We start from the raw sequence: 18,371 nt of genomic DNA on the forward strand, positions 1-18,371 counted from the left end.
GTCATAGGATTCACAATTGCTGAGCTCAAGTCATGGAGCAAGGAGTTCTGCTGGTTTTCAGTAGCATCTGAAAAGCCTTAAAGGGAGTTTTTATTTTGTGCCAGCTCGTGCTTTCCTTCTTCATCTCCAATAAAAACAGAATCCATTTAAATCATTTCATAGCTTTGCCACAGATTTTATGCACCATTAACAGCCTTAAAAGTATATATGAAGCCTGATATTGTGTGCAGACACATTGTACAAAGCAAACTGAACAGAAATGATTTAAGGTTCTAAACTTTCACTATGTGTTTCGGTTGGGATCCCTTATGTTGATTCTGTCACTTAATTCAGGAGCCTTTAGTAATAGGTAGCATATGATTTTCATGACTGAAAAAGGGCCTTACTCAGATGGAAGTCCATGATTTTACATAGCTTCTTTTGTCTAACCGGATAACTGTACCTAACTAAACATTGCATTGATGATTGTAGCTTAGAAGATTGCATGTTGCTAGGACCATTGAATATCTCTGCTTTTAATAGAATATTATATTTTCTCTTAGCTTTTAGTTTTAAGATAAAGAGTAACTGTGATCCACTGTACAGTTGCCAGCCTTCCCAAGGTCAATAATACAAAGGATGCAAATTACAAATAGACAAGGACAGTATTTTATAAATCATTAGTAGTCATCAGTGTTTGGTACACAGTATATGCTCAGTAAATCTTTGAATGGGAGAATCAAAGAAGACCTGAAACTTGATTTAGAATTTTATGTACCATTTTAGAATGTACCCCCACACCTAAGACTCAATTTGTTGTTATCATAGATGGCATGGTATAAAAATGGGGCAGGGAAGGAGAAGGTTATTGGACAAGACCAATTTGATCATCTAGGTACTGAGACCCTTGTGGTTTACCAGGTTTTAAAGCCATAAGTCATACATATTAACACATTGAAAGGATATTATTTTATATAAAAGCACTTTTATGACAATATTAAAGCTAGTAAAAATCCAAGTTTAAAATAGTTATGCACAATTATTTGTCATTGTTTAGGATGGGGATTAAACATAAGAATACACATAGATATAAAGAACTCCTAAAACAAAAACAACAAAAGAAATATGGCCCCCCAAAATGGCAAAGGACGTGAATAGACATTAGTCCAAAGAAGATATACAAATGGCCAATAAGCACATGAATAGATGTTCAATGTAACTAGTCATTAGAGAAATGCAAGTCAAAACCACATGAGGTACCACTTCCTACCCATTAAGATGGCTATTACTAAAGGAAAAAGGACTCATGGACATGGACAACAGTGTAGTAATTGAAGGGGATATAAGGGGAGTAAATGATAATGGAAAATGCAATTAAAATTTTTTTAAATAAAAAGTAAAATTATTGGTCATTAAAAAAACAAATGCACACAGAAATTAACCAGTGTTGGCAAGATGTGGAGAAATCTGAACCCTGTGCAGTGCTTGCCGCAATATTAGATGGTGGGACTGCTGTGGAAAAGAATTTGTTGGTTCCTCAAATGTTTAAACACAGAAATGTTTTATAAACATCAATTTCACTTCTAGCTATATACCTGAAAATATTGAAAGTAGGGGCTCAATGAGATATTTGTACGTAAGTGTTTATAGCATTATTTACAGTAGCCCAGAGGTAGAAACCCAAATATCTATTGACAGACAAATGAATATACAAAATATAGTATATACACACACACACATACACACACACATGTATTGGAATATTATCCAACCTTAAAAAGGAAGGAAGTCTTAACACATGTTATACATGGATGAACCTTGAAGACATTATGCTGCATGAAATAAGCCAGACACAAAAGAAAAATATTGTATTATTCCACTTTTAAGATACTTAGGGTAGTCAAATTCAGAGACTGAAAGTAAAATGGTGGTTGCCATAAGAATGAGGGAAGAAAACAGGGACTTAATTAGTATACAGTTTGGCAAAATAAAAAGTTTTAAAGCTAGATGGTGGTGATGGTGGCACAACAGTGTGAACATACTTAATGCCCACACAACTGTACACTTAAAATTGTTGAAATGGTAAATTTTATGTTACGTGTATTTTATCACAAATGGAAAAAAAAGAATAGAGGTAGACAGAAAAGTTAGGTGGAAGGATTGTAAAAGGAAGCTGAGGTAAGGAAACTGATTAAAACATTTTCAAGCACCACTTTTTCTTTATGTTTTGCCTTTGTTTGTTCAGGGTTCACAAGGACCCCCTGGGAGTACAGGAGACAGGGGACTTGCAGGTGAACCAGTAAGTTTATCTTTATAATTTTCTAATTGTGGTTTTCCTCATAATGTACATTTATCTTTCTGATATTATTGCCTTCTACTGTGGCAGGTATGTTTCTAAAAGTGGCATTTATCATGGACACCTAATTATGCAGAACAAATAATTTGCTGTGGACGTAGGCTTTAGTGCCTTCCTAGTTTCATATCGTACAATTTGGCCCAGTTTTTGATGAAGACACCAGCCCTCAGTGTCCCCATCATTATGGATGAAATGAGATATTCACACAGACTACCAGGTCCAGTGGAGGAAAAGGGACAGCATGGTTTTTCTCTCAAGGGGAGCAAAAGCCTTGGCCCTTTCCATGACAGGCCTTTATTGGGTTTCTCGGCACATTACATGATGGTCCTCATTTACTATGCCAGGTTCACTTTAGGTGGTTACCTTTTACAGAAAACAAAGGAGCCAATGTCACTAATCACATCACAGAAGAGGGATATTTGCAAATGAAAAAGCAAAAGTGGTTGAACTGGTTACACTCATCCTTGGAAGGTTTAGCATGGATTTTAGGAAGTTACTATGCAGTAAATGTCCTCAATTCAGGGTGAGGGAGTTTTTTAGCAAGAACAAGACTCATAGTGGCCTAGGCACATTGCAGGCCTGATTCCCCACAGGAGAACCTATCCGTGGGTGGTGGGTCCTGTGGATCTCCAACTGGGAGCTGGGCCCACACCACACAGAACAGTCTCCTACAGTTTTTCTGGAAATGCTAAAACTTCACATAGTTCTGTGTTCAACAAAGATAACTGCGTTTTATTGAATCTCAGAAAATTTTTATAAATGACTTGCTGTTAATGTAATGATATTTACACTGCCACATGCACATAAACACACATACAAAATCACATTTATGAGGCCTACTCTATAATGAAAGACCACATAGAAATCCAATACACTGTTGCAAACAATAGTTATGAAGATCATATATCATAGAAATGTACACTTGAGACCCATGTAATCTTATTAACCTATATCACCCAATAAATGAAATAAAAAGAAAAAATACCACATACAGAAGTAGACTTAGCACCTGAATGGCTGAAATGTACAAACCTGACAGAAAAGTTGGTACATCAATAATACAAAAATTACATCATAATTTCTCAATGTAATTTAATTACAGAGTTTGCATGGAAAATGAATAGTGAAAAGACAAGACCTTGTCACACCTACTTTCTCACATTTTATTCTTTATTGCCTGTGAAATCTTTCAGCTGGAATGATATGAGATGTGATATGATGTAACCTGCTTCTAAGATTTACAACATAATATAGCCTTTCAAACTACTGGGCTGATCTTATCCATTAGTTGACACAAAGGTTTGCAGGTGGCCCTTGCTTAGTTTATTTAACTAGTAGCAAATGGAAAAATTCTAAAAGTCGAATTATTCTTATCAAATTGCATTCACTTCCTCCTTTACATATTTAACTTGTAAGTTCTCTAAACAATAAATAAATATTTGATCATATCTGCAATTCTTTCCATTTAAAGAATCTTAGATATGGTATTGTTTTTATCAAAGTAAATTCTCAGTTTTCTCTGTATTTTGTATCTCTTAACTTGCCATCCCAATTCTAATATTTATTTTATCAAAAATAATGCAACTTTCTCTTGCATTATTTACTAAATACCTCTTTCTTCTAAAAAAACATCTGTAGTTCCTTGAAGTCAGAGATCATTTCTTTCACCTTTACAATCATCTTCTCTGAAATAATGTCTGGTATACTATATTTACTTAATGCATATTTGTTTAACTGAATTGACCAATGGTTATATCTCAAAGGTATAATCATTCAGCCAGTAATATTAGATGAAGTGAAATGGAATGAAAATTAGTTCAGTCTTAATAAAGAACACATTTAAGGGTAGATTATATGTGTCACGATAGAGCTGTGGCAACAGCAGAAACAACAATGTCTTTGGCCTTATATAAGAAAAGATTTGTTATTGTAGTCATAAGTGACTAAATGGCTTAACAGCACCTAAAAATTAACATTCAGGTCATAGGTCACAGGGACAGTTAGGCTAATAAATAAAATATAAATCAATTTATAATGGCTACAATAGACTTTGTTTCATATATTTGAGCTGCCTGGCCAAATCATAGAAAGAAAAGAACAGAAATAAATAGGCAAAATGAAGGACACAAAGGAAATGTCAAAACATTTATATTTTGGGAATTATAAAATAGAAGACTGCAACTTTTCTGCAGCCAACACCTGTTACACTTATCTCTTTTTCTCAGACAAAATTCAAAACTGGTTTATTCATTGCAGTGCAACTATTGGGATTTGGGCAGTTGGCCATTCATTCACTTTATCAACAAATATTTAAGAACTTGCACTTGAAGTATAGGGGTAACCATGGAGTTTGCAGTCTAATGATAGAAGTATACATTAATTGATAACAAAGATAAAAGAGTAATTTGAAACGGAAATGCCGACCAAGATGGAGGCATAGGTAGAAACCCTTCACTTCCTGTCACCACCAAAAGGAAGATAACAGACAATCTAAAATCAATAAACAACCAAAAGTGCCAGAAAATCAAACATTATAGAACTTTGACAACCAAGAAATTAAAGAAAAAATCAACCAGAACAACCAGACTGGTAAGGCGGACAGAGCGGGCTGACTCAAAAAACTTTGGGAGGCGACTGAAGGGTGGTCGCTGATCTGGGCACAGCTTCTTGGGAGGTACTGACTTAAGGGGAAAACTGAGGCTTAGAGCTGACTGTGGGCTACAGCTTGGGTTGCTGTTGTGGGAGATGCTTCCAGTCTGACTTGATAGTTTGTTGGAAAGTGCTCTAGAGCAAGCAGGCGAGCTGCACTGTTCCCTCTCTGGCCCTTCCCCCACAGGCAGCGCAGTGAAGAGGGTTTCCCTGCCTGGGTGAACATCTAAGTCCCCACCCCTTACAACCTATCAGCTGTGCCAAAACAAAGAAATATGGCCCAAATGAAAGAATAGAGCAAGACCTCAAAACTAAGCGATGAGGAGATTGCCAACCTATCTGATGGAGAATTTAAAGCTCTGATAATCAAAATGCTTACAGAACTGATTGAGCTTGGTTGAAAAAATGAAACAAATGAAAGATACTCAAAATGAAACAAAGCAAAATATTCAGGGAACCAACAGTGACAAGAAGGAAACCAGGATTCAAAGCAACGATTTAGAACAAAAGGAAGAAATAAACATCCAACTGGATTGGAACGAAGAAACAAGAGAGGGTGAGGATTCTCCAGGACAAACTGAAATGTTCCAATATCCAAATTATAGGGGTGCCAGACGGAGAAGAACAACAGCAAGAAATGTTGAAAACTTATTTGAACAAATAATGAAGGAAAACTTCCCCAGTCTGGCGAAGGAAATAGACTTCCAGGAAGTCCAGGAAGCCCAGAGAGTCCCAAAGAAGTTGGACCCAAAGAGGAACACACCAAGGCACCTCATCATTAATTACCCAAGATTAAAGACAAAGAGAAAATCCTAAAAACATCAAGAGAAAAGGAGACAGTTACCTACAAAGGAATGTCCATAAGGCTATCAGCTGATTTCTCAAAAGAAACCTTACAGGCAAGAAGGGGCTGGAAAGAAGTATTCCAAGTCATGAAAGGCAAGGACCTATATCCAAGATTGCTCTATCCAGCAAAGCTTTCATATAGAATGGAAGGGCAGATAAAGTGCTTCCCAGATAAGGTCAAGCTAAAGGAATTCATCATCACCAAGCCCTTATTATATGAAACATTAAAGGGACTTATCTAAGAAAAAGAAGATAAAAAATATGAACAAACAAATGACAACAAACTCACAACTATCAACAAATGAACCTAAAAGAGAAACTAAACAATGAGAACAGGAACAGAATCAGAGAAATGGACATCATACAGTAGGAGTTCAGTGGGGAGGGGGAAGGGAGGAATAGGGGGGAAAGGTACAGGGAAGAAGAAGCATAATTAGTAGGTATAAAATAGATGGGAAAAGATAAAAAAATTATATAGAAAACAGAGGACTCAGATAACTTATATGTACAACCCATGGACGTGAACTAAGGGGGAGGGGAGAAATGCTGGAGTGGGGGAAGTAGGGCAGGGGGGAATAAAGGGGGAAAAATTGGGAAACTGTAATAGCATAATGAATAAAAATACTTAAAAAATAAAAATAAAAAAGTAAAAAAATAAAATGAAATAAATGCTCTAAAATCTAGGAATTCAGTTCTAAGAGAATGTATAACAAAGAAACTATCCTAATCTGGGGGTAGGAAAAGCTTGCATGAGGAGGGGTATTTGAGCTCCAAGATGGATAGTAGTTATTTAGGCAAAGATGAGGAAATATCATTCCACAGAGAAGTTATGAGCCTGGGAGAAGCACTACATACTTACTTGAAGATTTAAAAAGAGGGCCAACATGGCTATGGCACAGAGAGTCAGAGGGAAAGTAAGTGCACGATGAGGACAGAAAGGGAGACGGGAGAAAACACAAGCAGTTTTATGAGCCATGTTCCCGAGGATTTGTATTTTTATCCTATGAACAAAGAGATGCCATTGAGAGGATGGGGCTAGCTTTATGATCCGATTATTGCTTTGTTAAAGTCACTCAACTTGATCTCTACAAGGTAAAGATCAAATTGTAAATGATGAAGAAAGGAAAACAATGGCTTCTGTTGCAATAATCTAGGTAAGAGATGGTAGAGCCTTCTTTTCCTTTATGTTAGCAGAGAAAAGAAATGCATAGATATAAAAGATTCAAGAGAGATAAAATAAACAGGAGATAGATATCCTGTGTAGGAAATATGATTCCTAAATTTCTGCTTTGAAAATTAATGAGATAATTATATCATTTACTGAAATTGGACACACCAACAAAAACCTAGGTTTGATCATGGAAGATGTAAGTTCAGTTTAGCTGTGTTTAATTTGAGGAGCCTTTGAGAAATGTGAAGTTGACAATTAGATACAATATTCAGAGCAGAGGAATTTACTGAAGTTAAAAATATTGGAGTCATGGCCCTGGCTGGCGTAGCTCAGTGGATTGAGCGCGGGCTGTGAACCAGTGTCGCAGGTTCAATTCCCAGTCAGGCCACATACCTGGGTTGCTGGCCACAGCCCCCAGCAACCGCACATTGATGTTTCTCTCTCTTTCTCTTTCTGCCTCCCTTCCCTCTCTAAAAATAAATAAAAATTAAAAAAAAAAACAGGTAAAGCTGAAAAATGTTTCCCCTGATTGGGGCTAAAGGGTTTTAAAAAATTAAAATATTGGAGTCATTAGCCTAGGGAGAGAATATTGGACTGAGAGAAGAAAAGGGTATAAAGCTGAGCTTTGAAGAAATTCAACATTTAACCAATGTTTCAAGAAGAGGAATGAACTGAAGAGGAGACATATAGGTGAGAGGAAAATCAGACATATAACTTAAGAAATCAGCCCTAGTCAGAACCTATCTTAAAATCTTCACGACAATCTTAGATTCCTTTAGAAGTATTTAGGCAAATCTGTGTAGTTAACCAAATGATAGCCCCTAAACCAGTCACTTGCTTTTGTAAATAAAATTGTATTCAAACACATTACAACCATTCACTGACATGTGAATGTGACTGTATGCCTGTTTTCTTGCTACAACAGCAAAGTTCACATACGTGACAGAGACCACATGATCCACAAGCCTGAAATACTTATTATCTGGACCTTTAGGAAAAGATTTGCTGACCTCTAATCTAGGTTTTAATAACATTTGAAAAAAAATCCAATGCAAAACTGATGTATATAGTGATCCTAGATTTGTGCAATGCACAACTCTATAAAGTTGCCTCAAAAAGAAGAAAAATATGAAGAAAATTTCAAAAATGTACTACGGGACCTAAAAACTGACTTAAGCAGAAAAGCAAGTTATTATCTAAATAGAAGACTGAAAAATAAGTAGAAGACTGATGGAAGGTTCATGACTTCTCTCTGGAATAATGTTTTCCCATCTTTGTCTCAGTAACTACTATCCATCCTAGAGATCACAGATCAAATACCCCTCCTCATAGAAGCTTTTCCTACCTCCACATTAGGATTGTTTCTCTGTTACACATTCTCTTATGTACAAAGAGCTACAGAGAGTTTATTCAATAATTGAATTGGAAAACTGGACAGATACATGCGGAAAAATGAAACTAGACCACATTCTTACACCACACACAAGAATAAATTCAGACATTGCTCTTAGCAATATTTTGCTAAATATATCTCCCCCAGCAAGAGAAACAAAAGAAAAAAATAAACAAAATGGGATTTTATCAAACTAAAAAAGTTTTTACACATCAAAAGAAATCATCAGCAAAATAAAAAGACAACCCACAGAATAGAATATATTCGCCCATACATCTAATAAGGGGTTGCTATCCAGAATTTATAAAGGACTTATAAAACTCAACACCAAAAAAAAACAAACAACCCAATTAAAAAATGGGAAAAGGTCATGAATAGACACTTATCCAAGGAGGACATTCAGAGGGCCAATAAACATATGAAAACATGCTCAATGTCAGTAATCATCAGAGAAATGCAAATTAAAACCACAATGAGATATCATCTCACACCTGTCAGAATGGCTATTATCAATAAATCAACAAACAACTGCTGGTGAGGATGTAGAAAAAGGGAAACCCTTTTACACTATTGGTGGAAATGCAGACTAGTGCAGCCACTGTGGAAAGCAGTATGGAGACACCTCAGAAAATGAAAAATGGATCTGTCTTTTTGACCCAGCAATCCCACTTCTGGGAATATATCCAAAGGAACCCAAAACACTAATTCAAAAGAACATAAGCACACCTATGTTCATTACAGAATTATTTACAATAGCCAAGATATGGAAGCAACCCAAGTGTCCATCAGTAGATGAGTGGTAAAACAATTATGGTACATTTGCACAATGGAATATTACTCAGTTATGAAAAAGGATAAATTATTACCCTTTGTAACACCATGGATGAACCTGGAGAACATTATGCTACATGAAATAAGCCAGTCAGAGAAAAACAAATACCGTATGATTTCACTCATATGTGGAATCTAATGAACAAACTGAACTAACAAGCAGAACAGAGACAGATTCATAAATGGAGAGCAAGAACACAGCTAGGGGTTGGGGATTTAGGGGTGGAGCAACTGAGCTAAAAGGAAAAAAGACTCATGGACATGGACAACATTGTGATGATTTCTCGGGGGAGGAGGTATAAGGGGAATAAATGGTAATGGAAAAAATATAATAAAAATTAAATTAAAAAATAAAAATAAATAAAATTAATATATTACATTTATGCCAATCCCATTACCTATTATAAATTGAGTATAGTGGCTTGATTTAATTATTCCAGTGATAAATAAAAATAAGCAGGCAAAATAGCTTAATATTTTATTTTTTTCTTTTTTTAATTGTAGTTCAAGTACAGTTTTCTCCATTTTCACCCCACCACACACCCCCATTCCACCCATTCCCACTTCCCACCCTCAAACCTACCCGCTTTGGCTTTGTCCGTTGGTCCTTTATACATGTTTCTTGATGGCCCTTCTGCTATTTTCCCCTATTATGCCCCTCACCCCTTCCCCTCTGGTCAATGTCAGTTTGTTCTTTATTTCCATGTCTTTGGTTGTATTTTACTTGCTTGTTTGCTTTGCTGATTAGGATCCACTTATAGGTGAGGTCATATGGTATTTGTCTTTCACCATCTGCTTATTTCACTTAGCATAATGCTCTCCAGTTCCATCCATAAATAGCTTAATATTTTTAAATAGCTTAATAATACTGGCATAAAAAAATTCAAAGTTAATGCACTTAATACATAATGAACTCACATTAATTTTTTAAATGACTCTAAAAATATATGGGTAAAGGATATCATCAAGCAACAAATAGAATCTCACAGATAGCTGATAAACAAATACCAAACACAATATTTAACCAAACTACTGAAATATATATACTTTTAAGGTACCAGATTTTCCATCACATTAACAAAGAATTTTTAAAATATTCTGTGTTGGCATGCATTCAAAGAAATAGGTTCTAATTTTTATATCTTGCTTTTGGAATGTTAATTGTTGCAACATTTTTGGAAGTTGGCTTTTGCCAAATAATACTATGTTATAGACTATGTTCTAAGGGAAAAAGATGCAGACCACACATAAAGACTTATGCCCAAAGATGTTTCTCTCAGAGTGTTTATGATGTAGTAGGAATACATTCTGAGGAGAATCTCTGAATTTTAAAGTACCCATAATATTTAATAAGCCAATACTTGAAAAATATCACTGACTTCTCAATACCTTCTTTGCCTAACTGTTGAATAAGGGAAAACATAAGTGGTGTCCATATACCAACCCAGAATCTTATCATTCAGAAATTTGTTTCAGTTATCTGACAATGTCACATGATGTGGCAGACCTTAAATTTTACTTATAAGTAATATAAATTGCACATAAAAATTCTCTAAAGCAAAATTTTACTGTAAAGAGGAATTGACAATGTGTCTAGTATTAAGAAAATGATTAATTTATGTTACTATGGAATATGAAATGGAATATTGTATAGCCCTTGAATAATTTTGTTATGGAATATTTGTAATAACATGGTACAGCATTCATATTTAGAATCAAATCTTAAGTATACAGAAGGATATTCAGTTATTTATAAGTATGGTCCCACAAAACAATTAGAAGGAACCATGAAAGAATATTTGTGATATTTGACTTAATCTGTTTGTTTATACTTCCCACACTTTCCAAATATTTTTAAATGAACATTCCTGTAACAATTTAGAAAAACAGTTGATGATAACCAATCACAACACAGTTTTGCTCCACATTTTTCAAAAGTGAGGTGTTCACAAAATGTGATGGAGTATAACCTCATAGAAAATTTTAACCACCTTGTTATTTTCTGAATCTAAAAAGCACCTTCTGTTTTTCCAGAAAGATCAAAATAATGCCTTTTCAGAGAAATCAAAAAGTATAAGTAGTTTTTTTGGATGGCTGGAGAAATGTCATTGTACTGTAGTGGCTAAATAAGTATGAACTTATCTAAACTAACTCTAGCCAGTTAAATGGCTTCCACACACTGAGAAGATCCTTTACATTGAGCAATTTAATGGTTAGGCAATAACCTAATTACTCAGTGTTCATTTACTTAAAATTAAACTATTCAGTGTTGGAGTGACCGAGATTTCCATAAAAGTTCCAGCGACATTTCACCACACCTTAGAGATCACCCATGCGAGCAGCACTACACCCATTCACGGAGCAGGGGGACCGTTGGGCTGGGCTTTGCCCTGTTGGAAAGTACAATATCAGACAGACTGCGGCATATTTTTATTTTATGGGAGACCAGATATTTACTTCTTCAAAAATGTTATTTTGTTTGTCACATATTTTCCCAGGATGTTAAGTAAATCTATAATTATCATACCCACTAAATAGGATGAATTTTGTAAGGCTAAGCACATTATTTCATAGTTATTAGGCATTTGATAAGTGTTTATTGATAAATGAGTAAATTTAGGGAGTGAAAGAATAAATGGCACTGCCTTTCTCTCCTTTTCTTTGAATCCAAGCATACCTTACTATTGTTCACAAAAGAAACCCCTGTATCAAAAAAGATATACGTAATTCCATTTATACTGAAAGTAAAGTAATACATTAATAAATGTGTTATAAGTGATACCTCATAAATTCCATATTTAGATGCATGTTAATAAAGATGTAGAATAAACTTTTATTCTCAGACTTTAAACTTTATTTTAATACAGGGACCACGAGGACCACAGGGTGATGCTGGACCTCCTGGAGAAATGGGTGCTGAGGTAATCTTTTATGGCTCTTTCTTAGTTTATCAGTGCTTAATGCTTTCTATAATACTCCTCAAATGTGTAATTGATATATTAGATATATATTATGGAGAATAATTCTATAGTGTTTTGGTTCATATTCAGAAAATAAAGCCTAAGATTTCATTACAGCAGGATGACCATTGTTTGGACTTAATTTTATATATACAACATTTTCTTCTTAACAGCTCATTTAAATAACAGAACAAAAAGTGGTTAAAACTTTTCCTTAACTGATTGAAAGTTAACTTGGTAACTCTTCATTCTAAGATGTTGTATCTCCTTTATAGAAGAATATTGAGAAGTGACCCCATTCAGAATATATTTTGGAATAATAAACCCTAGTTGTTATAACTATAAAATATAATTACTATTTCTGTCATTTATTCACTTTAGCACTAAAGAAGTTAGACATAAATTCTCTCCTTCCTTGGCTTTTTTGAAACTGCTGTCTCTTGGTTCTGCTGTTTACCTTCTGATTAACCTTTCTCTGTCTTTATGTGAAGCTGTCTTTCCTCTTCCTCAGTTTAGCGATCATATTACCAGTGACTTTAATTACCAGTACATATTATTCTGACAGCTCTCAGTGGGCAGCTTGATGCAGGCCTCTCTCTTTAGCCCATTATTGAGTTTCTGTTGCCTTTTACATATGTGCCTAGATGTCCCACAAACATCTCAAATGCAAAATATCTAATCCAAACCCATTACTTTTCTACTGTTCTAGTAGTAGTGCCTAGTAGTGGTGGTAGAACCTACATTTAAATTGAGGCACTCTCTCTACACATACTACTCTCTTAGCCACAGTGCCTCTCAACATACAATGAGGCCACTCTGCACAAATGTGTGATCTTTCCCAGCAGTATTCAACTGCAAATATAAATGTAAAAGTGGATTTAAAGTGCTAAATCAAGAATGGTATAAAATAGGCACCGCAGAGATCAGACTATCATCTCCTGGATTTAGCCCAAGAAAGGAATGACAGGAGCCAAGAGGAGATACCAGATTGGGAGAAATTAGGACCTGGAGGAGCCCTCTGAGAATAAAGGCAATTTCGATATGGAGGAAATCCTGAAAGTGTTGGAATTCTCTCTCAAGAGAGAAATATAATCTTAGGGTGGGATATTACATTCTGTAGTTTCTGAGGCAGAGCAGAAATCCAGGCAGTCTCACTTTAGAGTCCTTCCTCATCAGCCCTATGCTGGACTGTCTCTCCTGGCAGTAGAGAAGTCACAAAGGTAGCCAACAGAAAAATTTAAATGATATAACTATTTAAAAATTGATAAAATGATGGTGAACAAAGGCAGTATAAGGGAATTAAACTTTAGCAAGAAGATACATCAACAAGTAGAGGTATAACTTTTGAGTTACAGAAGTAGTCATTAGGAGAACTGAAAACAAAAATTGTTTTATCAAGTAGTTGCCTCTGAAGAGTGGCACTGGGGCTTTTCATTATAAGTCCACCTGTACCATTGTGCATTTATAGATATTTTTCAAAACAAGCAAAAAGCAAGGTGAATATGGATTTTGGAAGCTAAGTCAAATAGAAAATTGGACTTTCACTGAAAATACTATAATGACATAAATGATATTTTAAATATAATAATTATAAGGAAGATTATTACCCATGGATCAGAACTATTAAGGAACCCATGAAAGACAGCAAACAGGAAACTTTTGGTCAAGATATTATTATGAATTAACGCTTTAAACTACCCCTCTACTCCAAATAATGGGAATTATAGAATATGTGTGTGTTTATAATCAGGTGTGTATATATATATACTCACACATATATATGTTACACATGCAGAGAGTAATGGAGGGATAAGAGAATTGGAGAATAGGAAGGGGAAGTGAAAAAGGGAACAAGGGAAGGGTATGCATTAGCATGCTCAAAAACAAAATAAATATCTTCAAGAAACAACAAAATGACCAATACAACAGCAATTATAGGAGATCCAGGCCTAGAAAGCTAGTGGTTGCAAAAAGTTGTATGTTTTCAAAGCAAAAGGAACCAAAAGCTTTCCAACTGGACCCGCTCATGAGAGGAGATTGGGGAAAAATGCCATAGATAGATAGATAGATAGATAGAATCTTTTATAATATGAATAAATTAGCATCTTCTTTGTGTGGTGTATTTTATATAACCAAGTTTTTTAAGGAAGTGTGTTCTAGACAAGGAAGAGTAAAAAGTGAGAAAAAAACCCACAGAGAATAGTAAAAGTGTGAGAACAAAAAATTAGAAAAGGAAATGGGAGGTAGTTTGTGTTTGACCAAAGATTAACAAATGAGTAGAAGAATTAGAAGAAACTGATCTTAAAAGTCTTTATTTCAGGTCATGTTGTTTTGTCATTCAAATTGTTAAAACATCCCAGAAATTATCTGGTTTTATGCCATAAAGTTTATAAAAGGACATCAAAGACCCTTCCTGGACATAGATATCTCACCCTGGGGCTAAAAATTATTACTATCTTAGGAGGCTGTGATTGCCTCTGTGATTGGTTATGGAATGTGTACAAATGATGTTTCAACTGACTCTCTTGTAGGGACCTTCAGGTATTGAGGGCGAGTCTGGTCTGCAAGGCGAGCCAGGGGCAAAGGTAACCTTCCTGAGTAATAAAGAGGTTTCCACACTTTCACCATTCAATCTCCTGTGTTGGCCACATTTTGGCAAAACTATCTTGAAATCAGATGAAGAACAGCAGATAAAAATGAGCCAGAAAAAAAATTTTCAGAAAAAAAAATATATACACACATACACACATATACACACAGATGTATATATATACACTCATATATATGTGTGTATATATATATGAGAGGTGATACAAATAGTAAAGCTAGTGGGCAAAATATTAATAAATTAATCTGCAGAAAAGAAAAACTGGGAAGTGTTTCAGACTCCCATGCCCATGATGTGCCCTCCATAGTTATTAGACATGAAGTTTTAATAGAAAAGGGTTTATTTACTCTTTCCCTTTGTTTCTTCAGGGAGATGTTGGACCCGCAGGCAGTGTTGGAGGTGTCGGGGAACCAGGATTACGAGTTAGTATCTACTAGAAACCATTTTAATTCACTGCCCACCCATTTCGGAGACTCAATACCTAGCCTGAAGACTTCAAGAATTGCGTAATAAATGTTTCTGGTACATTAGAAAATGTGTGGCTGTATTTCAATTTCAAAGCTGCATGCCAAACTCTGTTCACAGTGTGATTTAGTAGTGTTTAGAGTCCTAACCTCATACATCCTTTTCTCAAAATCAGCTGTACCCTGCAGAACCCTTGCCAAATATGTGGAGTCAGTGAGATTGTCACTGATGTTAGCATTAAGAAGAAATTCAAATGAGTAGAAGAATTATCACTAGATAATTATTACTAGACAATTATCAAATTATCAAATTCTAGTGATAACTCTCAGGATACTTCCTGGCCTAACAAGACAGACAAAAGACTGAAATCTAATTTATGTTTTTAAAAACCTAGTCATGCAAGGTCATTCAAGGAAATAATTATAAATAATTGTATTTAGATAGCTTACAGAAGTTATTCTAATAGAGAAAGCCTTCAATTTGATCTGTGGTAATTTTTTTCCCCCGAGATAACAAACAGTGTTCTGGGTAATTTTGAGACATTTGCCTACCCAAAGCCAAAATAGGGAGATCTATTTTGCATCTAGTTTCTTTTTTAAAATATTTTTAAAAATATTTACTCAAGTACAGTTTTCTACCTTCTCCCCTTACCCCTCCCCCTTACGCCAGCCCTCTCTACATCCCTCCCGTTTCCACCCCCCCTTGTTGTTGTCCATGTGTCCTTTATAATTGTTCCTGTAAACCCTTCACCCTTTTCCCCTATAATCCCCTCCCCTCGCCCCTCTGGTCACTGTCAGCCTGTTCTCAGTTTCAGTGTCTTTGGTTATATTTTGCTTTCTTGTTCATTTTGTTGATTAGGTTCCTTTTAAAGGTGAGATCATATGGTATTGGTCTTTCATGGCCTGGCTTATTTCATTTAGCATAATGAAAAATTGCAGTTTCTTTTACATTTTCCTTTTGGCGCAGGGGCTGGGGCAGGCAGTGTGGGATCAGGGTAATGGAAGTGTCAGTGGTGGGAGCAGTGAGTGGGACAGCTGGCTGGGAAGCTGTGCTAATTTACTTGTAAATAGTTCAGGTTGCAAGAGAGCCAGTACTACTCTATTAGCTTCACAAAGCATGGCTCTACATTCTGCCAAGTTCTGTACCTAAAGACAGCTTTTGATACAGTGGGGTCTGATTGTTGCTTCTCCTCTATATGGGAGAAAATACAGACACTAAAAGTCAGATACACTGAATTTAATGGAATTAAGTTGTATTAATCCATGTCAATTTAGTAGAGCAAAGTACTGTAATTTTATGAGACGTGGTGTTTACAGTTCTTGAACTCAGAAACAGAGGTCTAACTATATAAATTTCCAAGGTCACCATACAAATATATATTAACTTTTATTATCTGAAAGTTATTGGTATTCTGAGACTATCTCATATTTCAATTTACAATACTATGATTCCTTAAATCATCTTCAGAGCTATTCCAGGAAAATTAAATTATACCTCTTATACTGTCAAGTATTCTTTATAAATAAAGCAGAATTAGGAATAAATATACACAAATGCTACTTTCTATAGGTACCAGATACAAAAATAAAATGATTTAGCAAAATAATAAATCTTAATGTTTCTGCCACAAAATAGGGTGAGCCAGGAGCTCCTGGAGAAGAGGGTCTCCAAGGAAAAGATGGATTGAAGGTAAATTATGCTTTTAACATTGTGTATAAAGTAGATGTTTTGTAAAGTCTTTAAAATATTAAACAGGATGGGGAAAAGGTAAAGGTTCACAGTTGTGAGTATGTGAAAGAGTTGACTCTTGTATTCTTATTTATTAATTATTGTATTATTTTCCATATGAACAACTGTAAACCTACTTTTGCCTTGCCCTTTATGTAACTATTTTTATAGTGTTAACAAAAATCTACTAATTATATGGTACAATTATTTCACTACTTTCTTGTCCTTAAAATTGTTTTACTGGTTTACAGGGCAGCCCAGGAGGAAGGGGGCTTCCTGGAGAGGATGGAGAACATGGAGAGACGGGCTCACCAGGGGCTACAGGGCCCCTGGGCAGACCTGGGCTAATGGGCCCTCCGGTGAGTGCTGCTGGGTTCGTTTTCAAGTATTCAGAGAGCCAGGCCCCTCTGTGTACACACACACACAGTTTCTGACCCCCTTCTGTGTGCACTGGGTAATTGGAAGTATAAAGAGAGACACCAGGGTGGCTGTTGATCTACCTAACCTCCAAAGAGGAAAGACATTCTCCATCTGTCATCACACAAGCCATTGAACTTTTCTTCTTGCACTTTAATGAGATATAATTGGCATAAAACATGTAAATGTAAGGTATACAACATGATGATTTGATATATATGTGCATACTATATGTTGCTAAATGATTCCTATAAAAAGATTAGTGAACAATTCACCACTGAACATAGGTATCTTTTTGTGTGTGTGGTGGGAACTTTTAAGATTTTCTCTCTTAGCTTCTTTCAACCCTAGAATACAGTGTTGTTAAGCATAGTCACCATGCTGTACATCAGACCCTCATAGCTTATAACTAGAAGTTTGCACCTTCTGAAGGACTGCCTCCACCCATTCCCTCATCTCCCTGCCCCTGGCAACCACCCATCTACTCCCCTTCTATAATTTCAGGTTTTTTTAGACAACACACCGTATGTGTCTTTCTCTACTTCACTTACTCTACACAGCATAATGCCTTCAAGGTCCATCCATGTTATTTATTGCAAATGGGAGAATTTCCTTCTTTGTATGGCTGAATAATATTCCACTCTATATATAAACTGTGTGTGAGCAATGTTTTTTAGTATTAGTTGATTATATATCTGGGCTCTTGACTCTTGTCTACGATATATGTCTCTTTTAATGCCAGTGTCATGCTATTTTGATGAAAAATTGTTTTGTATTTGTGTCATTTGAATTTAGAAAGTGTGATGTCTCCAGCTTTGTTCTTGTCTCTCAAGATTGTTTTGGCTTTTGGAAGTCTTTTGGGATTCCATGCAAATTTTAAGATTTTTTTCTGTTTCTGTAAAAAGTGTGATTGAAATCTTGAAAGGAATTGTATTGGATCTATAGATACTTTGGGTAGTATGGACATT

At 35.5% G+C, this 18,371-nt stretch overlaps 1 protein-coding gene across 1 annotated transcript in view; it reads left to right on the top strand.

The window, feature by feature from the left end:
- The window catches only part of COL24A1 (collagen type XXIV alpha 1 chain), a 342,153-nt gene that overhangs the window by 217,184 nt on the left and 106,598 nt on the right, over window positions 1–18,371 (top strand). Inside the window, exons 33-38 of the mRNA XM_045835493.1 lie at window positions 2,225–2,278; window positions 12,093–12,146; window positions 14,717–14,770; window positions 15,162–15,215; window positions 16,894–16,947; window positions 17,238–17,345. Of these exons, the coding sequence (XP_045691449.1) occupies window positions 2,225–2,278; window positions 12,093–12,146; window positions 14,717–14,770; window positions 15,162–15,215; window positions 16,894–16,947; window positions 17,238–17,345 (378 nt within the window). The remainder of the gene's footprint in view (window positions 1–2,224; window positions 2,279–12,092; window positions 12,147–14,716; window positions 14,771–15,161; window positions 15,216–16,893; window positions 16,948–17,237; window positions 17,346–18,371) is intronic.

The sequence above is a fragment of the Phyllostomus hastatus genome, unplaced genomic scaffold (genome assembly GCF_019186645.2).
Source record: "Phyllostomus hastatus isolate PE091 unplaced genomic scaffold, TTU_PhHast_1.1 phas_contig_209, whole genome shotgun sequence".
Lineage (NCBI taxonomy): Eukaryota > Metazoa > Chordata > Mammalia > Chiroptera > Phyllostomidae > Phyllostomus > Phyllostomus hastatus.